The sequence below is a fragment of the Pipistrellus kuhlii genome, unplaced genomic scaffold, assembly GCF_014108245.1.
Source record: "Pipistrellus kuhlii isolate mPipKuh1 unplaced genomic scaffold, mPipKuh1.p scaffold_m20_p_12, whole genome shotgun sequence".
NCBI classification, from domain to species: domain Eukaryota; kingdom Metazoa; phylum Chordata; class Mammalia; order Chiroptera; family Vespertilionidae; genus Pipistrellus; species Pipistrellus kuhlii.
In genome coordinates, this window is record NW_023425427.1 from 31,740,334 (window position 1) to 31,764,010 (window position 23,677).

At 40.2% G+C, this 23,677-nt stretch overlaps 1 protein-coding gene across 9 annotated transcripts in view; it reads left to right on the forward strand.

Moving 5' to 3' along the window:
- Window positions 1–23,677, forward strand: part of DOCK8 (dedicator of cytokinesis 8) — a 180,521-nt gene that overhangs the window by 71,504 nt on the left and 85,340 nt on the right. For 7 of the 9 annotated variants that reach the window (XM_036433896.2, XM_036433898.2, XM_036433895.2 and 4 more), the window contains 8 exons: window positions 4,680–4,765; window positions 8,006–8,072; window positions 10,023–10,172; window positions 14,097–14,177; window positions 15,390–15,549; window positions 17,690–17,826; window positions 19,377–19,470; window positions 20,190–20,352. In XM_036433896.2, coding sequence (XP_036289789.1) covers window positions 4,680–4,765; window positions 8,006–8,072; window positions 10,023–10,172; window positions 14,097–14,177; window positions 15,390–15,549; window positions 17,690–17,826; window positions 19,377–19,470; window positions 20,190–20,352 — 938 coding nt within the window. The remainder of the gene's footprint in view (window positions 1–4,679; window positions 4,766–8,005; window positions 8,073–10,022; window positions 10,173–14,096; window positions 14,178–15,389; window positions 15,550–17,689; window positions 17,827–19,376; window positions 19,471–20,189; window positions 20,353–23,677) is intronic. The other 2 variants (XM_036433897.1, XM_045580144.1) reach the window with 2 other exon arrangements.

Below are 23,677 nucleotides of genomic sequence, written 5' to 3' on the forward strand. Positions count from 1 at the left end.
ATTTAATTTTCAAAATATTTTGAGCCTGATCAATGTGGCTCAATGGTTTAGTGTCCATCTATGAACCAGGAGGTCATGGTTTGATTCCCAGTCAGAGCACATGCCCAGGTTGTGGGCTCCATCCCCATTGGGGAGTGTTCTCTCTCATCATTGATATTTGTATCACTCTCCCTCTTCCTTACTCTCTGAAATCCACAAAAATATATTTAAATTTAAAAAATTTTGAGGATTCACGTACAGTAATCTCACTTAGCCAGTCAAACCATTCAGGTACATGGGAGTAGGTTTTGCAGTTAGTCCATTAAATGTATTACTTAAACCTTGGTGTTCTTTAGTACTTGGTTCAGGTTTTTCTTTTTAAATCTCTGAACGCATTCAAGCCTGAAATATCACAGCCATGCTCCCAATGCATAGGATCTTGTTTGTTCGTCTCTCTACATTGGACCAGACCAAGAACAATTTAGTAATTTAGGCATTGCCTGTGGGCACTTCAGATGGGATGAGGGGTGACCTGTTACTCAGGACTGTTTCGGCTCCTTGCTCTTTATATTAGGCTCCCAGTCTTCCCTTCTGCATGTTAGAATACCTGCACTGCTGTGTCTTGCCAGATCAGATTACTACAGTATCTCTGCTGTCCATATTTTATGAAAAGTTCAGTTGCAAGGAATATAATTTGGGGGAAATATGCATAAAAGAAACGCCATCCATCTTCGTCTCTATTTGAAATTTGATTTTTGGATCAAGCAAGACCGTCGGGGAGTCTGATTTTTGCCTCTTGTGACACCCCCCCCCCCCCCCCCTCATCGCTGAGAACTGTGTTAGCTGACTGGCCTTTCAAGGAGTTCACCAGTGGTCAGCAAAAAAGGACAAGAAGAGAAACAGCAGTCATGAGATGTGGTATTGTGTCCTCTGTGCAAATATGATAGAGGGCATTGACCTACATATCACCCAGCACTCACCTCAATAGGGATCCACAGGGAAATTGTCCCTCAAACCCTCAGACAAAGAAGACTGTGCTTCCACTGAGAAAATTTATATTCTTAAAGATTGTGCACCTCTTGTAATCTGCTCTTCTAAATCTTTTAGTTAGTGTCAAATTTCTTTTCACCTCTACTTAATCTAGCAGCTTATTTATTGGTGTTCTGAATTTACTTCAACTTTCTTTTTTTTTTTTTTTTCTTATTCTTGTTTTCCAACTACCTTGGTTTTCTCATCTATTTGTAGACTTGTCAGTGGACTCAAATCCTTTTCTGAATGAGGCAGATTAAAAAAAATATGAATAATGTGGACAGTGTTATCATCTCCACCTTTTAGATTGCAAAGTAAGAATCAGAGAGGTTAAATAACTTATTCAGGGTTCTACAGGTAAATTAAATTATAGGATGGAGATCTTAAACCATTAATTCTAAACTTTATGTTTGCCTGTTCATTTATTTACATATGATTACCAGGTAAATTGGCACACATAATTGAAATTCATAGATGATGCACCATATTTTATTTCACAACTTTTTAACTCCCCACCTACAACTTTAAAATTTTGTACCAAATTTGTCCAAGAAACATTAAGTTTGGCTGACTTGGCCTTCACTTGAGTTCTTCTTCCTCCCAGTTACATGATGGAGGTGCAGTATGTAATGAGGATTCCCAAAGTGGGCACCAGAAGAGAGAAAACAATTAAAGGGTGAGGAGAATACTTCCAGTGAGACACCAACTCATTAAAATTTCCCTCAATGAAGAATATCCCTTCTGAACTGATTAAAAGAGTGAATCATAGACTATTTTAAAGGAACTTTGTTTTATAATCTTCGAACAATGCTGAAACTCAGTTGAGATTGAAAGTTATAATCTAGCAGATGTCCTAATGGGACCCACTTTATTGAGTGGGAAGATATGCTTTGTGTAATTAGTGTACCAGTTATTTGTAAATTGGTATGTCTGAAATGCTTTATGCCCCTACCCTAGCCCTTTAATATGTTGTAGGTGGACACACAGAAATTGCATTTATATTTGTAATTTGTTCTTGCTTCAAATAAAGTCCTGTGGAAGAAAGGTAAATCTTTGGCCTACCATGAAATGATTACAAATGCTGATTTTTTGAGAATACATTACTGAAATTGTTTTATACTATTATTAATTTGTTTCCTAGTGAGGAAACTTAGAAGAGAGATGAACTATTACATCCAAATTATGACTGAGTCCATAGGAGAGGTAAAAGTAGAATTCAACCACTAAGTTAGACAAGATGAGTTCTTTCTCTGATTCACTGAGTCTATAAAAGGTGTCCTGTGTGTTGATCCTGAGAATGTTGCCTCCATACTCCAAATCTGTGAAGAATTTGTATTTTGGTTGCAAGTGACAAAACCCAATAAAAAATAATTAAGAAAAAAATGAGATTTATTGGCTCACATAATGAAATTATAGGTAGACAGCTATAGAGTTGGCCTCAGGATCCATTTGGGTCAACTGATGGAAGCATGTCATCTCTCTCATTCTCTATTCTCTCTCTCTCTCTCTCTCTCTCTCTCTCTCTCTCTCTCTCTCTCTCTCTCTCTCTCATATCCACTAAAATTTTATATTTCCTCTTCTGCTTCTTTGGGAATTCATTCCTATTTCAAATAACTGTAAAGGTTTATGAAACTCATACAGATTAGAAGAAACTTAGGAAATACATTAATATGTAGACCTGTTTGGATCCTAATTTTTAAAACTAACTATTAAAAAATTAAGACAGTTGGGGAAATTTGGAAATGTTTACATATTTAGTGACAACAATAAATTTTTGTTAAATTTTTAAGCATCATAATGGTATTACAGTTATGTGCTTTTATAAGTCCTTTTAAGAGTTGTACTGAAATATTATCAGATAAGATGATACGATGTTTGGAGCTTTGCTTCTAAGTAATCCAATATTGAGTAGGGGAAGGTAGTACCGTATTTTTCGGACCATAAGACGCTCCGGACCATAAGACGCACCAGTTTTTAGAGAAGGGAAATGAAGAAAAAAAGATTCTGAAACAAATAGTGTCCTAAAATATTTTATGTGCATTAAAACCCAACATCACAGTCATAAACACATGTAATCAACCCTGTAAAGTAAACAGCAGCATTTAGAACCATTTTAGAGCCGGGCAAGCACACAGAGACCACACAGAGCCGGGCAAGTAAAAAAACTTTTTTTTTAAAGTATATGTGTAGGCTATATTTGGACCATAAGACGCAGGGACTTTTCCCCCCCACTTCTGGGGGGGGAAAAAGTGCGTCTTATGGTCCGAAAATTACGGTAAGTGGAATTATATAGATGAAACTAAGTTGCCCATGAGTTGAAATTGTTGAAGCTAGATGATGGGTAAAAGTGGTTCATTATATTATTCTACTTGTATATCTTTATAATTTCCCAAATGAAAAGCTTTTTTAAAAAGACTGAATCCAGACCAAATGTAGTCTTAGAAACCCATGAGTGTCTTTATGTTGAGGTTGTTTTCCAATAAGGGGGATCTTCCCTCTCAGATGTGTCTGTTCTGAGCACCCTAAAAGATCTCGCTTGTTCTGAGGTAGTTCCGCTCAGTGTAGACATCAAAACAGTGTCTTCCCTGGAAGAAACTCAGAAGCTCCACCCCGCAAGACAGCCAACTGGTAAACCCAGGATTGAGCCTTAAAGAAGAGCAAAGATTAGAGTGGATATGAGTTACAACTTTGACTATTCCACCAAACTAGGTACAGATTTGCCAAGAAGGTGACTTTACTGCTATTTGTAAAAATGCTGTAGTTGCTGTGGGGTATTTAGTGGGAAGCTCCCATCCTTTGTAGCCCAGCAAGATACAATTAGATATGACTCTATTCTTAGGCCCTTGTGAGGTGCAGACCACTGACCAGGGTTTGAGTGGCCTAGAACAAGAACAGGAATTAAAGTTTTCAGGGATTTTCACTATTTATGATTGCCTACATGAATATAATTAAGATACTACAATAGTTTAGATTTGAATGCTAAACGTTGCCATAGGGATTTAATATTTCTCTTTAAGTCTTGAGTCCCAATGTGGTAAAATATAAGTATATGTCTTAATTTGTCATCACTAAGTCTTTCTGTACATAGAACTTTAGCAACTTTTAGCTGGATTTATTTTTATAGAACCTGTAAATTCATCCCCAAATTTTTATCATCTGTTTATGAAAATAGTGAACTGAGAAATATGCTGTATTATAGTATTGATGGTTTTCAGCCTTCAGTGAACTATTCTGACTCAGAGTTCAAGTCTGAAACACACATATTTACTAGTAAAGTCCTTGGCAGGAGGAATATTCTGAATGTGTATTTAGACAGCCAAAAAAAAAAAAAAAAAAAAAAGGAAAAAAAGCCAACAATAGGCATAAGATTTTGCAATGCCATCTGGTGGATGTTACTAAGTCATATCCATGTTCACATTTCCTTCCTTCCTCCCTCGGTCTCTTTGTCTTCAATGCTTGGCTTTCTGCAAGGAGAAAATGTTTGCTGTAAATGCTGACTCTGAAGCTTAGGGGTTGGATAACAAACTCTTGTAAATGTCAGTGTTATTCTGGAATTGGAAATAAAGCAAATGCAAGTTGAATTGAGCAGTGGGTGGCAGCCTTCCCTTTCCTGGATTACCGCCTCTGGTGGAAATTCATTAATGATTTCTTTACCTTGTGATTAATCATAGGAGGATGCTGTGGAAATACGTCCGGTACCAGAATGTCCTAAGGAACATCTGGGCAACAGAATATGGGTCAAGTTGCTGACCCTAAAGTAAGTATGAGCAATGGGTAACTGCACTGAGGTTTCTATTGCCTCTTAGATACAAACTGTGTCTTTAACATCAGAGCTTGAATCAGGGAAGAACTCCCAACATATATAACAGTGGGCAGCTCTGATGTCATGGAAAGAGCAGAGTCTGGAGTTAGCTGGATTTTAATTCTATTCCTACCAACCCTTTGACAGTCTTTCTTCTACAACAGGGAAGGCAAACACTAGAGTTAGGCGCATAGGGAAATGGAGTGAGATGGCCTACATTGCACAACAGTGAGCCAATGGTGTGCTGGACTCAGCTCTGACTCATGACAGTGGATCACGCTCTTTCTTCCCAACTCTTTATTCAATGAAGTCCCATTGGTGGCTGGATATTGGCCTTGGTGGAAATATTTACACAAAACCAGAAAATGCTACACATTAAACCTCCCTCTCCCCCAGAGACTTGTTTTGTTTTGTTTTTTAAACATTTGCCAGCATACCACTGTTGAAACACAATGATAAATGCAACTAAAACTGAGATTCAGTGCCAGAAGATAATAGAGAGTAGTGGGGAATGTAGAAAACTATTTTAAAGGGACACCCACTAAGTAGGACCAACTCTTGCCACCCCAAAACAGGCCCATTTTTATCGATTGCCTGATTTCCTTTCCCCAAAAGAAGCTGACTATCCAGATTTTTCTCCATAACTTTCTAACTTCTTAAGATTTTTCTCATTCCCTTTTTAAATACCACACAATTCAAACAAACCATGTCTGCAGTCTGGATTCATCTTGTGGGCATTTATTTGCTGCATCTGCTATAAAGCAATCGTCTCCAAGTTATTTCTTGCTTACTTTTATAGTAAAAAAAAAAAAAAAGTCACATATCCTCTATATATGTGTTTTCATTTTGTTCTTGCATATTAAAATATCAATATTAAATATATTATAAAACACACATAACCAAGACATTTTAGAGGCTGAACTAAATAATTCAAAAATAAATCACAGAATTGGAGCATTTGCTTCCCGCACTCTGGTGGGTTATCTTGGGAGCCCCCTGGGGTGCTGGTGCACCTCTCTTTCCTCTTTTCAAACTCTTACTTTAGAGAATTAGTTCGTCAGCGTCTTCAAACCACAGACCCTTTTTAAAATATTAAGTTGTAAATGCTCTACCTAGGCAAAAGTACATGAGCATATTTTATTATGTCCTATTAGGAGGGTATTCCATCTCTTAAAAGCAGTTCATGGACCCCTTAAGTAGCACCACGTTTGCAATTAGAACATCTGATACTGGATTCAGGGCTTTGCTTCAACCTTGAGAACGTATCTGGGACTTTGAGTCTTTCCTTGAAAATGAAGTAGTTAGACCAGATAGCCTCAAAGTTCCCACCTGTCATAAACTCCTAGCTCTAATGCATTAGCCTCCCAGTTCTCCTCCTGAACCCAATCCAGCATGACTGCTCACCCTCTTGGGCATGTCTCTTGATGTTGTAGCCCTTTCCCTCGCCCTAGCCAGTTGCACCAGGGCCGGGGTACAGAAAGGCACACACTAGCCCTGGCGGGTGGTCCGGAGGTGGGAGCCTCCTAGTCTTTCAGCAGGAGAACTCAGTGGAAGCAGCTGTTCCGTTCCCCTCTGCATCGCTCAGGAAGTCCGCCTTATTGTTGGAGGCCCTCCCCCACCCCCCACAGGATGCCAGGATGCACTTTAGATGCAGTGACTGTGCCCTTTAGGGCGGGAGGAATTCTCTCCTGGGATGCTTATCACCAAGCCGGCTAGAACTTTCCAGTAAATGACAGCTGTTCTCACAGGTAGGAAAGCATGGCCACTAAGATAGATGTGCATTATTAAACAACAACAACAACAAATTGAGTCACTTAGATTTCTCTTGATGAAAATGGTAAAGTGTAGTTTCTAGTGACTCCCTCCCCCACTGTCAAAACAGAAATTATTATAAGTTGCATCGAGCTGTCTGTTCAGTGCACTTGGTCTGCTCAAGTGACTTAAATAGAATCCATGCCAGGGAAAGAGATCAGACAATGAACTCACATGCGTATATGCATGACCCATAGACACAGACCATCGGGTGGTGAAGGCTGAGGCGGAGGGGGTGGGAGAGGGCAATGGGGGGAAAAGGGGACAGCTATAATACTCTCAACAATAAAGATTTATAAAAAGAAGAAGAAAAATAGTATCTGTGCCAGCGTTGCAGTGTTTAACAAATGTTCGTTCTCTTCTTTCTCTGAACCACAGAGAACTTAACACTCAGTACCCACCTAAGTAAATGACAGGAATATTCATATCAGGAACTGTATAGTTAAGTACCGAGCAACATGCCAGGCAATAGCTGGTGAGCCTAGACACAAATATTCTCCTAAAACAAGTTATCTTTTAAGGCAAAGCCATCCACTGATAAAGCATCCTCTCACACATCCCTTGAAACGGAATTTGTGTGACCACTGTGGTAATGTTGGTCCAGGGCCTGATTACTGGTGTTCTCCGCTGGCAGTTGTTAACCTGAGAAACTAGGAAGGTGCACATCAGAGCTCTAGATGCAGATTGTAACATGTGGCAGGACTGTGTTTTGGGGATGCATTTTCAAACCCACCATTTTTTGAGGGGAAGGGGCAACTAGGGCCAATATGAGGGCTCTTTTCGAGCTGTTCCTGGGTCTACATCTCATTGCTTACTAGCATTTGTAGTGCTTCGTCCCTTTGCCCTACCTCCACTCAGCAAATCCCCTGGCAGTGTCGTTAGAAAGGGCCAGTCACCCACATCATGATCCAGTCCTCCTCTGTTGGTCCCGCTATAAATGTCAGGAAAAGCAACTGCACTTTTCTCTTATTACTATCTGAAAAGCCCCATGCCTCAGAATTAAGTAATAGGGATTCCTATCCTAGCAGTAAAATGTAAACTGTAAATCAGGCCTTTGCCTAAGAACTCTGAAGATACAGTGGTAAGCCGTGCCATGCTGCATCAGACCAAGGGCCCATCCTGCCCAATTTCGCTTCTGGTGCCACCAACAAGCTCTTTTTGGGAGAAGATACCATCTGCCACAATCTCAACTGATTGGAAGTGTTCCATGACCCTCCATAGCTCTCCACTAACATCCCAGTGTGGTTCTCAGATGCATGGCGTTATCAAAATAGCTCTGGAGATTACTTACATTTTTTAACCAGTTTCTATATTCAGGCACTTTCAGAAAATTTGAAATTACCTCAGTTAAATCCATACAGATTTTCTCTCTTGCTCTCACAGGTTTGAGATAGAAATTGAGCCTCTGTTTGCCAGCATTGCCCTCTACGATGTTAAAGAAAGGAAAAAGGTAAGGAATTGAAGAAGAAGAAAAAATAGCCCATTCCCAAGGGCACACATATTATTGATGAGTCTTTGGGTTCACACCTCACTTCTATAATATTCAGCAAATCTCACTTCTATTCAGCAAACACACATCAGACTTGAAAGCAAGTCTTTGATGCATCCAGTCCTGGTGCCTTTGCAATCTGTGAAGGGATGATCTGGGAATGTTAAATATTTGAAGAATATTTAAGGGAAAGCCTGCTGGAGGTTGGCCAGAAGACGGCTGGAGGCCTGGTTGGATAGTGAGTGCTGGATCAGCAGTGGTCTGAGCCCCTCAGCCATTCAGGACCCCACGCTGTCTGTGGCTCCTCCATCTTCAATATGCGTTCTCCCAAAGTCATTTTTGTCACTGCCATTGTACCCTCTGAAAAGGGGGAAGGATGGGTGACAGTGGCCTGGAGGTTTGACACATCCCTTGTGCACACAATTCACTACTAACTGCCGTGGAAGGCGGTAAATGCAGTCTTTGCTTGGGGCAGCCAGTTCTCAGCTATAACTCTATTAGTGACGAAGGGGAGACCCAGCCACACACTGGTTCTAAGTAACAGCACTGTGAGCCAAGGAGCATTCATCATGTCATGCTCTTGCTCAAAATCTTTAATGGATCCTCACTACCTGTAACATTGAAAACAAATTCTATAGGCTGGCCGGAGAGGCACAGTTGATTGAGAGTTGTCCTGTGAACAGAAAGCTTGTGGGTTTGATCCCTGCTCAGGGAGCTTACGGAAGGCAGCCAATCAGTGTTTCTCTCTCTCTCTCTCTCTCTCTCTCTCTCTCTCTCTCTCAACATGTCTTCAGGTGAGGATTAAAAAATAGTGATAAATAAATATATTTTTTGAAATTATAAAAACTCTTTAGCTTCCATGCCTGGCTTTCTTCATATGGATCTCATTTATTCTTTCCCTCTTAGCCTGCATTTGCAATCAAGCTGAACTACTCTCTGAGAAGTGAATTCACTCCAGGTGTTCTGGCATCTGAGTGATTCCTGTGCTGTCCTCTCCCCTTGGCACTCGGGCACCCTCCAGCTCTGCTGGCAGAATCTTCTTCCGAAACCTGTCTGTCTCACTCGAGTGGAAGCATCCTATTCACCCCAGTGAATGGATCCCTCACCCTTGTAGCTCCAACAGTGCTCTTTGTATGAATGTGATCACTTATATTTTGCTCTTCCTGTATTAGTTACATTTTTTACTTATCCCTCTTTTTTTTTTTTAATTTAAACTAATTGAGAGCAGAGGCAGTGTCCTGCTCTTATTCAAGGCAGTACAGACCACATCACATTACTACTATTCAGAAATTAATGGTGGCTTAAGAAAAATTTAAATGTCTCCTGGAACATTTCTCAAATGACTCCAAAATATCTAGAGATTGTGACAAAATATAGGGTGTCCCCCCCAAAATGTATACACATGCTTTGAATAATATGAAGGCAGTGTTTATTAAAATACACTTCATTTTCACCCTAGCCAGTTTGGCTCAGTGGATAGAGCATCAGCCTGTGGGGCCCCGGGTTGAATTATAGTCAAGGGCACGTACCTCAGTTGCAGGTTCTTCCCCAGCCTGGGTTCTGATCAGGGCTGGTGTAAGAGACAACCAATCGGTGTATTTCTCTCACATTGATATTTCTCTCTGTCCCTCTCTTCCACTCTAAAAATCAATGGAAAAATATCCTTGGTTGAGGACTAAAAATAATAAACAAATAAAATACATTTTATTTTAAAAATTGAGCTATCAGCTGTTAAAGTGTGTATACATTTTGGGGGTATGTATCAGATTTCCTAACAGCCACTAGTTATGAACTATGTCAATAATTACATTTATTCCTCTGGAGAAATTTCTTTGTGGTTTCTCACTCCTTTAATATGCTTGGACCACGAGAACAACAAGTCTAACTTATTTTTCATTTTTCTACTCACAGATCTCCGAAAATTTTCACTGTGACCTGAACTCTGACCAGTTCAAAGGATTTCTGCGTGCTCACACGCCCTCTGTTGCCCCATCAAGTCAGGCAAGATCTGCGGTGTTCTCCGTCACCTATCCGTCCTCAGACATCTACCTAGTAGTCAAGGTAGTTAAACACAATCTGATTCGCTCATTCTGATGTTCCCATTTTTGCATTAGACTCGGTGCATGTATCAGGTAAGAGAGGTGTCAGAACTATCTCTATGTCTTCTGTGAGATTCACTTTGTTTCCTTCTCAACTGACCCCTTTTCCTTGACAAGCAAATTCTGTGATGAATACCAGAACAACTACGGGATTGAGAGTCGTACAGTCCTAGTTTTGAATCCCGGCTTTGCATCCTAGTTATTATATGACTTTTACCTAACCTTTCTGAGACTTAATTTGCTCATCTGTAAAATGGGTCTAAGAACACCACTCTCAATGGGTAGCTGTGATTACAAAATAAAGCCTGGCACATTAATGACACCTTTCCTCCTAACCAAGGAAAGCACCCTCAGCGATTCCGTCTGGGAGGCGGCTGCTATCTCAGACAGAGTTTCCTAATAATGTTCATGTTTTCCTAGAGGCCCATAGTTAAATGACCACATGTCCAGGCTCTGACAATTTGAGGTATGGGCTATATTTTGCAAGTTTAATTCTCTCTTTTTATCACCATCTCACAGCATAAGTACTATGTCTGGTGGAGCAATTATATAAGGACCTTTTATTTCAGGCTGTGCTCTTTGCTGGTATAAGAAAACCTGAGACTTTCTCTGCACACCCAAATGACTAGTTGGAAATTAACAACAAACACTGACTATTTTACTATTTTACACAGAGACCCCATGGAACCAAGCAGTGCCTTTACCTGAAGTAAAATAATTCATTTAATTGATTCTTTACTGCAGAATTGTATAAAAATTAAATGATTTAATTTCATGTACACCCAGAAGTCCAAGTTTGATGTTTATAATCTCATGAGTTCCCCATGATCCCATGGGAGTAGAATAAAGATTTCAAAGAATTTATGTGACTTGAAAGCCACTTAACAAGTGGCAGAGGTCTTTCTGTTCTAGCTTCCTTTCCTCCATCTCACCAGACTCTGAAAGGCATCTATAGCTTGAAGGGAACTTATTTAAGTTCATGGAGACTATAATTAAAATTCTGTCACTACAAAGACATGTCTTTTGTTGTCAAACTTTAGTGTGTGTCCTTTATCTTGCAATAGTACTTAGACACAGGAAAATTAGCTTACAGCCCACTCTAGAAAACCTGTGGTTAAATTCAGAATTCTCTCCCACGCTGGGAAACCAACGCTAGTTCTATAAAGCCAAATTTTACTTCAAACTTCACTTCTCAGAGGATGACTTTATTTTGGTTAATCCGTAATCGTGTGCTAAATATCAGCAGTTACCTGTGGACTACTATTACTAAATATATCCAAAAGCCTTCAAATGTATTAATGCATTCATTTGGCAATAACAAACTTTCTCTTAATTGTTGGGATTGAGTTAAAAATTTAAATCTATTCATATAGTCCCTGGTTTGCTTCTGACCTGTTTTCCTTTTCTGTAATGCCATCCTGTAGCTTCCTCCTCTCTACATATATAGCAAATGGTGTTGTAACATTGATCACATCTATCCATGCAGCTGCCATTCAATAAAGAGAACCTTTTTTCTTATTTTTATTGTCAGGCTGAGCATCAGGATATTAACTGTATTTTAAATATATTTTTATTGATTTTATACAGAGAGGAAGGGATAGAGATAGAGAGTTAGAAACATCGGTGAGAGAGAGTCATCGATCAGCTGCCTCTTGCACACCCCCTTCTGGGGATATGCCCGCAACCAAGGTACATGCCCTTGACCGGAATCGAACCTGGGACCCTTCAGTTCCCAAGCCGACGCTCTATCCATTGAGCCAAACCGGTCCCGGCTTAACTGTATTTTAGATAGAGTTACTTAGTTTATTATTGTATAGGACAGTGGTTGGCAAACTGTGACTCATGAGCCACATGCAGCTCTTTGGCCCCTTGAGTATGGCTCTTCCACAAAATATCATGGCCTACGCGAGTCTATTTTGAAGAAGTGGTGTTAGAAGAAGTTTAAGCTTAAAAAATTTGGCTCTCAAAAGAAATTTTAATCGTTGTACTGTTGATATTTGGCTCTGTGGACTAATGAGTTTGCCGACCACTGGTATAGGATATTGCTGTAAGGCGTTATTTCAGGCTTATAGGTTTTGTTTCTCAACTGAAGGTTGGAGAGTAAGGATGAGTGAATCTGGTGTCAAACTTTAAAAATATACATGGAAGGCATGGCACCAGCCCCTCCTGAGTAGAGCAGAGGATAGCCTTTTATTTTCAAACATTTTCTAGGTAATTCTGGTACGTGCCTTTCCCCTACCTCCCATAGGTATGAGGACGCCCTCATTTCTTGCACCCATAAATCACCAAGGACCATCTAGGGGGCTCCCATAGCAGCCTGCAGCTTCTTCTCACCACGTAGCTGGAGTGGCCCTTGTCCAGCTCGGTGAAGGGAGTGGTACCTGTGGGTCTGGTTGAGTCTGAATGTCCCCACGTCCAGATTCTGGAGCTCCCTCTCCTGTGGGTCCCACACTGTCCTAGTGCCTGAACCCGCGTACCTCATTCCTCACATCAGGGTCCTCAGGAAAGAGTTCTTTATTTCTATCCAGAGTCTATTTTTATCCATTGGCTTCATGGAAAAATTAGCTTCCTTCCAATTTTTTCTACAAGCTCCCATGAGCTTCAGGAGCCTGGGGATCAGATTTTTTGTATTCACTCCTTTACCTCCCCAGCAGCCACCACATGGGAGGTACCCGACAAATGTTTTTAGAATTAATGAATAGGTGAATGATTGCTGAGGAACAGGAATGCCAGCCTCTAGCTCGAGTGTTATGGGTCTGTGATCTCAACCTGGGGTATCTCTCCTGGGGATCAGCCTGTCTTCATCCTCTGGCAATGGGAAGGGATTTGACACTTCTTTTGTTGGGAGAAGACAGGCTTCTGGCTTGCAGTGTTCTTGAGATGGATGTGCATTGAGCAGTCCCATGTCACTTCCCTTGAACTCTGTCAAACACCCTCCATCACTGAGGTTTTTCTGGTCTAAACCAGGGTATTTCTGCACCTCACTGATAATTCCTATTAAGACTGTGTGCCTATTGGAATATGTTAACCTGCATATCTTCAAGAATCCTCTCAACTAATGATAACTAATGGGACTAAATCACTTGTTTTTCTCCTCAACATTCTGAGTTACATTAAATTTTCTTTGAACTAAGGGTTAGGAAGTTACAGTTTTCTCCTTTTCCATTTCCTAAATATGCTGCTCAAATTTATGGGTAACCAGATCCTTTACCTGAAGCAAAATTGAAGAAGATATTGGACAGTGGCAGCATTCCCATATTACCAGCCAGTTAGCAAAGTGAAAAGCTGCACTATTTCTCTGCTCTTGGTTCCTGTCCAAGTCCCTTAAAGCCAGAGAAGCAGCCCTAATAGGAAATACAAGGGAGGCAATTACAAATAATTTATTCTGTTCATTTGTTCGTTTTGTGGAAGGTTAGAGTCCCCAACCTGACTTTTACAGAGGTCGTATCTCTTTTTTACATTGTAAGCAATAATAAAGAAAATGAGCTTTTCACTTCCTATATATGTCCCATGGGTTTTGTTTTAGAAAATAACTTTTATTGCATTTTTTTTATTGTAGGCATAATACACATTTATTGTTTAAAAGTGGAAAGTACACATAAGCAATAAGAATAAAATCAACCCAGCACATAATCCCATCATATAAAGATAACTATTAACATTTGCTGTGTATCTGCTATCATCTTTTTAATATGCCTTGATGATGTTTTTACAAAACTATACCGTACTTTTTATGCTCGTTTTTTTTAAAAAAAAACAAACATAAATCCCAGACATAGTCCCATGTCATCAAATATTGTCACAAAATCTAATTTTGATGGTTGCAGAGATTCCGTTATGTGGATGTGATTTATGCGCATTGTCTTACTGTTATTTTTGTTGGCAGATTGAAAAAGTTCTTCAGCAGGGAGAGATTGGAGACTGTGCGGAACCCTACATGGTTATCAAAGAGAGTGATGGTGGAAAGGTATGATATTTTGAATACTGCTAAATGGTAACATCTTAGAATAAGGAAATATTTTCCAGAAGTGTTCCACAGTATAGTTAACGGGGTTTAGTCCTTCATATGTTTTCATATGAGATACTAATAAATTGCATATAAACCAAAGAAGGAATTGGTCATTGAAAGAAATAAGCTACAAAACTCAACACATGAATGTCTAATTCTAAAATGAAACTAGGGTAAAGCCGTGGCCGGTTGCCTTGATTCTGAGGCTCTGACCCAGCTGAGGGGGAGGGCCACAGAGACCCCATGGAAAGGAGCAGTGCCAGCACACCCAGGCTTATCTCCACAGCATGGGCGCCCGCCTTTCCGGCGTGGGTGTTTGGAAATTGGCTGAGGTTGCTGCACATCATAAATTCACTAGCACAACACAGGTACTGAGCCCATGGAGGGGACATCTTTCCCCCGCATCCGGTAAAGCATGGCTTATCTGGACTAACACTTGCCTAAGCAGCATCACTCCAGACTTAAAAATTTCAAAGAAGATGTATTGAACTCACGGCATTTATTTTATTTTATGTTTCCCATCGCCATTTACCCCCTCTATGACCTCTTCCACCTCTACCTCCCCCTCCCCCCTGCAATCATCACAACTGTTGTTCGTGTCCATCTCTCTCTCTCTTTTCTTTTTCTTTTTTTAATCTTTCCACTTCAGGACACTTTTTTTAAAAAAAAATCTACCTTTTATTCTGAATTTAGAAAGAACTCCTTGGAAGTATTGTCAACCTAATAAGGAAATTATTAAGAACCTTTATAGATCTTCCTGGAGTTTTCCAAGGCAACTTTTGAAGAAACAGGCTCTCTTGCGAGCTTGGTAGATGATATATAAAACTTTTTATCCCAAGATGCTCTCATTCGAATTCAAGTGGTTACTAGCCCCTCAAACTGACACTTGTGGATTAGCTTGTATAAGTAAGCCTTGAACTTTTTTTTTTTTTTTTTTTTTAAGCTGGTGTATTTAATAGTTGAATGTAGCCTTTTTGTAAACTCCTTTTCTAATCTGTGTTTCCCTAGGCTTCTGGCCTTCGTTGAGGGCGTCACTTTTCTGCCTGTCCACCTGTTTTAATCCGTAGGGCAGGGATTTTGCAGATTTCTGTCCTACCCATGGCAGGGCAGCCGACGGGATGCCGGTGCCATATTGTTTGTCACCGCTTGTCTCTTTCCATTTTCCTCCAGAGTAAAGACAAGATTGAAAAACTGAAACTTCAAGCTGAATCTTTCTGCCAGCGTCTGGGGAAATACCGGATGCCCTTTGCCTGGGCTCCTATAAGCTTAGCAAGCTTCTTCAGTGTCTCCACCCTGGAGAGGGAGGTAGCTGATGCAGAGTCCATGGTTGGTAAGATTTTCAGCGGCAGTGGGAAGAGGTGGACTCCCCAATGCACCAACTCTGAGGTCAGCTGCTTATGTAGTGTGGGGTATGGGGCACACTAAGGTGTGGGAAATGGGAAAGAAGAAGGAGATCAATAGGTTGAAACACTATGATGGCTTGATTACAAATGCATGATTGTAATAGACAACGATTCCCCAAAATTGTCATGAATGTTTGTGGAATTTAAATATACTCTTATAGTAAGATTTTTGGTTGGAATTCTTTGGACAGTTTGACAGGTTAAAAACTTGATTTTAAATAGCTTCTTCCTCTTAAAATTATTGAAAATAACAAGAAAATATACAATAGTAACTATTTATAGTGTGTTAAATAAAGGCACCATGATTGGTTCCAAAACACAAGAGCTGAAGTCATGGAGGTTTTGAAACACAAGACTCAGGTTTCTCAGCAAAATTTCCAGCCCTTGTGAAAGTTTCTTTTGCCAACAGCAATGAAAAAAAAAAAGGATGCCAATAGAATATTTAGTTACTGTTCAATTTATTTAGCATGTTTCTTTTTCATCGCCTCACCCTTGGTCTAAATCTTTCATTTTAAAATAGGTTGGATATGAAACTGTTCAAGAGGCTATGACATTTTCAAGTAGACCCACCCCTACTTGTGGCAGAGTTTCTGTTTCCCTAAATGTCTTTGAATCCAGCAAATATTTAAGTCTAGAGTCACATTTCTCAGAACTTTTCTCTTGCATTCCTTAGCTCTGCCACTTCTGAAACGTTGCCTTTAGCAGAGGAGAGGAGGAAAGGGTACTTTGTTATTGCTGCTGCTATTCTGGAGTTATGGTTGCATAATTTCTGGTCAGAATCCCTGGATCATTTCTGATTTATCAATAACAAACCTCACTTTAGTGCATCTTGACCTTTATACCACAATGTTTTGGTTTTGGTTTTTGTTAATCCTCACCTGAGGATATATATTTTTTCTCATGATTTTTAGAGAGTGGGAGGGAGAGAGAGAAAAACAGAGAGGGAGAGAGAAACATCGATGTGAGAGAGACATATTTATTGGTTGCCTCCCACATGCTGAGCCAGGGATCAAACCTGCAACCTAGGTATATACTTTTGACTGGAAATCGAACCCAAGACCCTTTGGTATTCAGGCTGACGCTCCAACCACTTAGCAACACTGGCTAGAGCCACGGTGCTTTTTAATTTTTTAATGCCAACCTCTATGTAGACCTAAGTAGCCTTATTTGAAAGAGTTATGCATAGAACCTAGAGGACCCCTAAATGAGGTGAATCCATAAATTCTGGCATAGGGCTTGCCGATGCTTTCATAATGTCTAGGTCAAGGATAAATTAACCTGAATACAGAGGCTGATTCTTGAGAAGCATCCAGAAGAGGCAACGTGGCAAGTGTAGATGGGCAGTGGTACCAGGAAGTTCCAATTTACCATCACGGCAAGAATGAAGGATAAAGGAATCTTCCAAGACAGGGTTGGCCATTTTAGAGCTCTCAGCAATTTGACTGTGCACGACAGAACCCCTGAGTTTTGCAGCAGAAAAGCAACAAAATTCTCACCTAAACGTCAAATGGGGATAAAAAACAACAACAACAAAGCAGAGTATTAGGTTCCTCCCTGGGTCAGGGTATGACTCTGGGTTCTAATCCCCGTTAGGCAGATCAGCAGAGAGCAGAAGAAAAATGGGATTCAGCATACACTCAGGCTGACCCTAGCATATTTGGGTCACAGTCCCAAATGCCTCCAAGGGCATTTGAGTACATGCCTCTCCCAATGGAATGAAAATGTAAAAATAAAAACAAACACTGTTGACTAAATAAAGCTTATCTGCAGACCCCGTTCTGGCTGCAGTTCTGGACTCTGCAGGGTGGCATCTGGCCTACCCTCCACGTGGGAGAGCAGCTGCTTGCGGCCTCTCAGCTCTGGTCAGAGGAGGATTAAGGGTTCCAAGAGGGGGGGGCTAAGAAAGGTAGGGGTCAGTGGAGGGACATTTTTATTCAAGGCTAGAGTGACTACATTCAGTGCTCTTGTTCAGTGACTTTCAATATAGCTTATAGATGGTAAAGTTAATGACTGCTGTGTCCTCAAAGAGAAAGGCAAGCTTTAGAATGACAGTTGTTTTCCTTAAAGGAAGAAGCTCTGTGGGTGAGCGGAGAAGCTTGTCCCAATCCAGAAGGCTTTCGGAAAGAGCCCTCTCCTTGGAGGAGAATGGGATCGGATCCAACTTCAAGACGACCACCATGACCATTAACAGCTTCTTCAAGCAGGTACTCTCTCCATGTTAGTGCGTTTGGGCTTGTCTCATAACGTTACGGGTTTTGGAGCCCAAAGTTGGAGTCTATGTAATGAATAAGAGAACGAGTTAGTTAACCTCCTCGCCAAGGCTATATCTCATTGTTACAGAATGAGGATGGTGGTGCTCGCTTCACGTGGCTTTTGGGGAGATGAGATGACAGGAGGCAGGTAGAACTCTTCTCAGAGTGCTCACGATAGGGCAAGAGCTCACTGCGTGTTAGCTCTTTCAGTTGAGAGAAGGGTTTGCTCCTACTAATGCAAACTGTCCTATTGGGACTCTCAGGGTCAGTTCATTCGTAGGCTATGAAAGCTGTCTGGCTGAAGCATTGTCACCCCCCCCTTGGTCCCAGGGTTTCCTGGCTGGACTGTTGTCTTTCTCACCACTGTTCCACGTGCACACCTCGGGGCTGCCCTACTTGCTCAGAGAAAGTGACCATTGCACATGGCGCTCTATGTTGGCTCGGTCAACATTTCTTTAAAATCCAAGAATTTCCTAGAGGCAACAAGGTAGAATGATGGCTGCCAGGGGCTGGAGGGAGGGGTGGAGAGAGTTGTTTAAAGGGCACAGAGTTTCAGTTTTGCAATATGAGAGAGTCCTGGAAGACCAGTTGCACAACTATGTAAATGTACTTCACCTTAAACTAGGGAACCGAACACTCAGAATGGTTAAGATGGCAAATGTTTCATTATGTGTATTTTTAACCACACAAAGGAAACTTTGACTCTGTTTTATAAAATTTCCATAGCTAGATCTTCATGGGGGCATTTCAAGGTGTTATGTTGATAATCTGAAATGCAGAAGGGATATTGAAGGGTCTGTGCACTGTACCCTTAATAGCATGGGGCTCTGAAAGGGTTTCTATTCCAGATATACTTCTAACTGTATTAACTTGGGGTTGGGGGGCAAAGTACTTCACTAAATCTGAGTTTTCTCATCTGTCCTTGGGAATAAGTTGCACCTACCTACCTACTTTACCAGGCTGCCTTACCTTGCAAGGACTAGAGCTCTTGCCGGAGGTTCCCTTGGTAAAGCACTGTCCCATGTAGGCACATAGAGAATAGTATTTATGCTTAGCCTGCGTGGTCAAGACAAATATTTTAAAAAAAGGGAGGACAGGGGAAAAATGGAAAGATGCTGCTTCCATCTTCAAATCTTTGAAGAAGAAGTAAACTTATTCTGTATTATTCCAGGAGTAAAACAAGCATCATGGGCCTTAAGTTACAGGGTGGAGATGCTTTTGGCCTAGATTTCTAATGGCCAAATGGACTTCCTTATAATGCATAGAAGCCCCATCCCCAGGAGGGTTGACGAGAGGCTGAGTGACATTAAGTCCAAGAGTAGTAGAGAAGAAATATTTGATAAGGGGCTTACCTAAATTACTTCACCATTGCCTATAATCTTAATTTCTAAGAAAGGCATGTTAAAATAAAATTTAGAGACAAAAATCTTTCCATAAATCATTGGTCCCTACTCCAGGAGTCAACGGTGCATCTGTACTAACCCTGACTTCTCTCTTGGCAGGAGGGAGATCGCCTTAGTGATGAAGACTTGTTCAAGTTTTTAGCGGACTACAAAAGATCTTCTTCCTTACAGAGAAGAGTCAAGTCCATTCCAGGTGTGGATGGCTTGTCTTTATCCTCTTAAGCTGTGCCAAAGCAATTTGTGATTAGACACATTATTTGTCTACTGCTGCCATTTATAAAATTATGCGTACCAGATGAGATGTGGGATTTTTACATCAGGAATTGCGTCTGAATTGTTCTACATTTTTGGAAACGCTATTAATATTTTCTATTCTATTAAAGAATTAAATCTATAAATAAACATGCTTTAGATATGGTTTCTTGGATAATCAGATCATTGTTTGAATAGTCTTTTTCATCATATACAATATTATATGGAACTTTTAGTATAAAAATAAAAACAAGAAGCTTTGATATAGAAGGTGAGAGCACTTTCCTTATCCTCAGCTTAATAGCCTCTGAGGCACTTCTGCAGCACCTTGGGGTGCCAGAGAACCCAATTTGAGAAACCCCAGTGTTTACTTAAATATATACTATTATAGCGTGGTAATTCTGGAAGGGACTTTAAAAATCCTCCGATCTATTTATACTCACTCTACAATTTCTTGCTTTTTAATTTCTAGAAATGGAATCTCAAGAGTTGTCATGACATGCTTTTTCTCCAGCTACAGGAAATTAGCTGGGAATTTCAAAACTCTCACACTCCCATAACTTCTCCTTATTTTCATACAAGAAATGTGCTACAACAATTTGTCTTGATTCCTTTTAACATGACAGTATCTTCCTTAAAACACTTGTTTTCTTTCTTTAGGCTTGCTCAGATTGGAGATTTCTCTGGCTCCAGAGATAATCAACTGTTGTCTGACTCCTGAACTACTGCCAGTGAAACCCTTTTCTGAAAACCGGACACGTCCACACAAAGAGATTCTGGAATTTCCAATCCGGGAAGTGTATGTCCCTCACACTGTGTACAGGTGAGAAACAAAGGCTCTTGGTAAACCACTGAGCCCACTTTTACAGTTTTGTTTGGGCAATGCCTTCATCATCCTTTGGTCTACCTTCCTAGTTACTAATTTTTAGAAAAAAATGAAACATGATGTTTACATAATTATAGATAACTGCTAGACCAAGTTCTAAAAATTATTATCTAATTTTCTCAGTCAAAATTGTAATGGGCATATTCTTTCCAGAAATGAAACATTCCTCGACATCATTGCTTTGGTTTTCCTATGTGCGGAAGGATGTATTAGGGAAAGAGCAATGTGACCAAAATAAATGTTCTCAGTGTTTACTAGTCAGGTTTTTACCTTGAAACCAGCTCTGTCCCATAGAATTTACAGCAGTGACAGAAATTTCTACATGTGTACTGCCCAATACCATCACCACTAACCACATGTGGCTATTTAGCATTGGAAATGTGGCTACGGCAATGGACGAACTGAAATTTTCATTTTATTTAACTTGAATTAATTTGAAGTTAAATTTGTAGTTGTCAGTGGTTGGTGGCTACCATGTTGGACAGCATGGAGCTAGTCGGTAAGGAACTAAAGGTTAGGCTGCCTCGGTTCCTTGGAGGCCTTGGGACTGGGAGGGAACTTGTCAACATACAGCTGCCAAAGCCATTGCTGCTCACATTTTTAGTTTTTATTTTGAGAAGATATTTTTAATGTGGAGAAGAATGCTGTAACAAGCATCTTTTCTCCATCCTCTGGAAATGACATTGTGAATGTGTGTGTGTGTGTGTGTGTGTGTGTGTGTGTGAAATTGTACTGATTAAGTTGAAGTCTCCTCTATCCTGTCTCTAGTCAAAGACTTCTACCTTGCTGCCTAAACATCATTGATGAACTTATGTGTGTTTTTTCTTCCATTCTCTCCTGCTTTACACACATATGTATATGTATGTATCTGTGAACAAGTAGTAGTATTTTAACATTCACTTTAAATGTTGATAAGTGGCTGCACACTCTATATATTATTCCGTACTTTTCATCCAACAGTATGATTTTTTTTTCTTTTTTGTTTAACTATTATTGTGGACTCTTGAACTTCACTGATTCAGTGTGTTACACTCATTATCCTTTTTAATTAATTAGATTTTCACAAATTTAATGAATGAGAATTACTTGACAAGCTTGTATTTTATAAATATTAATATTGACTTATATAGCACTTTGTCATAATTTTTAACTGCTGTATAGCACTCCTTTGTATAAAGGGGAATTATGTTTCCATTAATTTTTTTTAATTGATAGACATTTATGTGTTTTTCCAATTTGGGTTTCTTACAATTGTGCAATGAGAAGTTTGTCTTGGTCTCTCTGTGCACATGTGTGAATGTTTTCCTACGGAATAATCCTAAAAATGAAATCCCTGAGTCACAAATGATATACATTTTAAGCTTTATCTATATTGCCACTTTATCCCCCAAAATTGTATCAGTTTGCAATCCTTCCCATAGTGTCAGAGAATTCTGATTTCCCCAGATCCTCACCCATACTTTCCAATGTGACATGTGTATGTGGGACTGAATGCCAAGAACTTCAGAAGTCACCAAACCCAAACACGCCTATCCCACATTTCCAGATGCACAAAAGTGAGACCCAGACCAAATAAATGAGCTGTTCACTGAAGTAAAAAACTACAGTGAAGAAATCAAGCAACCATCCATCCACACAATTAGAAATGGACCTCTTCCTTTCAGTATTGGTGAAGTGCACATATCTTTCCCCATTTAATCCTTTTTTTATAAATATATATTTTATTGATTTTCTACAGAGAGGAAGTGAGAGGGATAGAGAGCTAGAAACATCGATGAGAGAGAAACATCGACCAGCTGCCTCCTGCATACCTCCCACTGGGGACGTGCCCGCAACCAATGCACATGCCCCTGACTGGAATCGAACCCGGGACCCTCCAATCCACAGACCGACGCTCTATCCACTGAGCCATATCGGCATTGGCCCATTTAATCCTTTCTGAAGCACCTTTTCGTTTTCTAACTTCATTCCTTTAATATAAACTCAACCTTAGACCCCCTCCTAGATAAAAAAGCATTCCTAAGATCAAGTAGTTTCAGTTCTCCATTCTGTTTAGGGAAATGTAGGCATGAAAATGTTTGCTTACGGATGCCGTGTTTGTATCTTTGGAAACCCTATCCTATAAAGGGGAAAAGAATGCTTGTGGAATTGAAATAAACTTGTACCAAATGAATTCTATAGTTATTCAACTTCCCCTCAGCATTTAATTACCCATGGGAAGCATTTACAACCCTCTGTACGCCTTACTGCAAGCATTACCCTTAATTACATCACAGCGGGACTCAGAATGCATTAGTGTGCTGATGACTCAGAAATGTAGGCGTGCTAAGGAGAACAAGTCTGGAGGACCACTATGGACTCGACTTGGCTTCGTGGGAAACAGACCCTGAGTGCAAAGTGAATACTCTTTAAACTGTCCTATACACTATGGAAATGCAAGGTCACACCATTAAAAGCCAGGTCACTATCCTTGGGAATGATAGAAGAAAACATCTCCTCCAGTTTGGTCATAGTGCCTTTTCTTAGCTCCCAGCCCACCACAGTTTTAAGAAACAAGAGATGTAATAAACTTGATTACGAATTGTACTGCTGAAACCGGTTTGGCTCAGTGGTAGAGCGTCGATCTGCGAACTGAAAGGTCCCAGGTTCGATTCTGGACAAGGGCATGTAGATACATTGGTTGCGGGCACATCCCCGGTAGGGGGTGTGCAAGAGGCAGCTGGTTGATGTTTCTCTCTCATCAACGTTTCTAGCTCTCTATTTCTCTCCCTTCCTCCTCTCTGTAAAATATCAATAAAATATATTAAAAAAAAAAAAAGAATTGTACTATGTGAAAACATTAAGGAATTTAGAGATCATCTTATCTGATCTCCCGGGCTGCTGTTAAATTGTTAGTAGTTCTTCTCCAGTCCTCACAGGCTTTACGGTGCTTTTGTTTAGGTTGGTCTTGACAGTGACCAGTTCTAGACTAATTCTCCCATTTCCTACCCTTCCGCTGCCATCTCACAAAATGGAATGGAAGACTCAAGACTGAACGCCAGGTCAAATTGGTGGGGTGACTGATTTTGCCTTTGGTGACCTAGTCTTCTCATTTCTGTCATTTATCCCTTCTTTTTGATTCTTGTCCTCTCCCTGCACCTCAGAAAATTTAGAATCTTATAGCTTTTCTACCCCCTCCTGCCTGAAAATCAAAGTCTGTGTTCAAGCAAAGGTCTCCTAATTTATGTTCATTATGATATCAGTAAAAAGTATGGCCTAATGT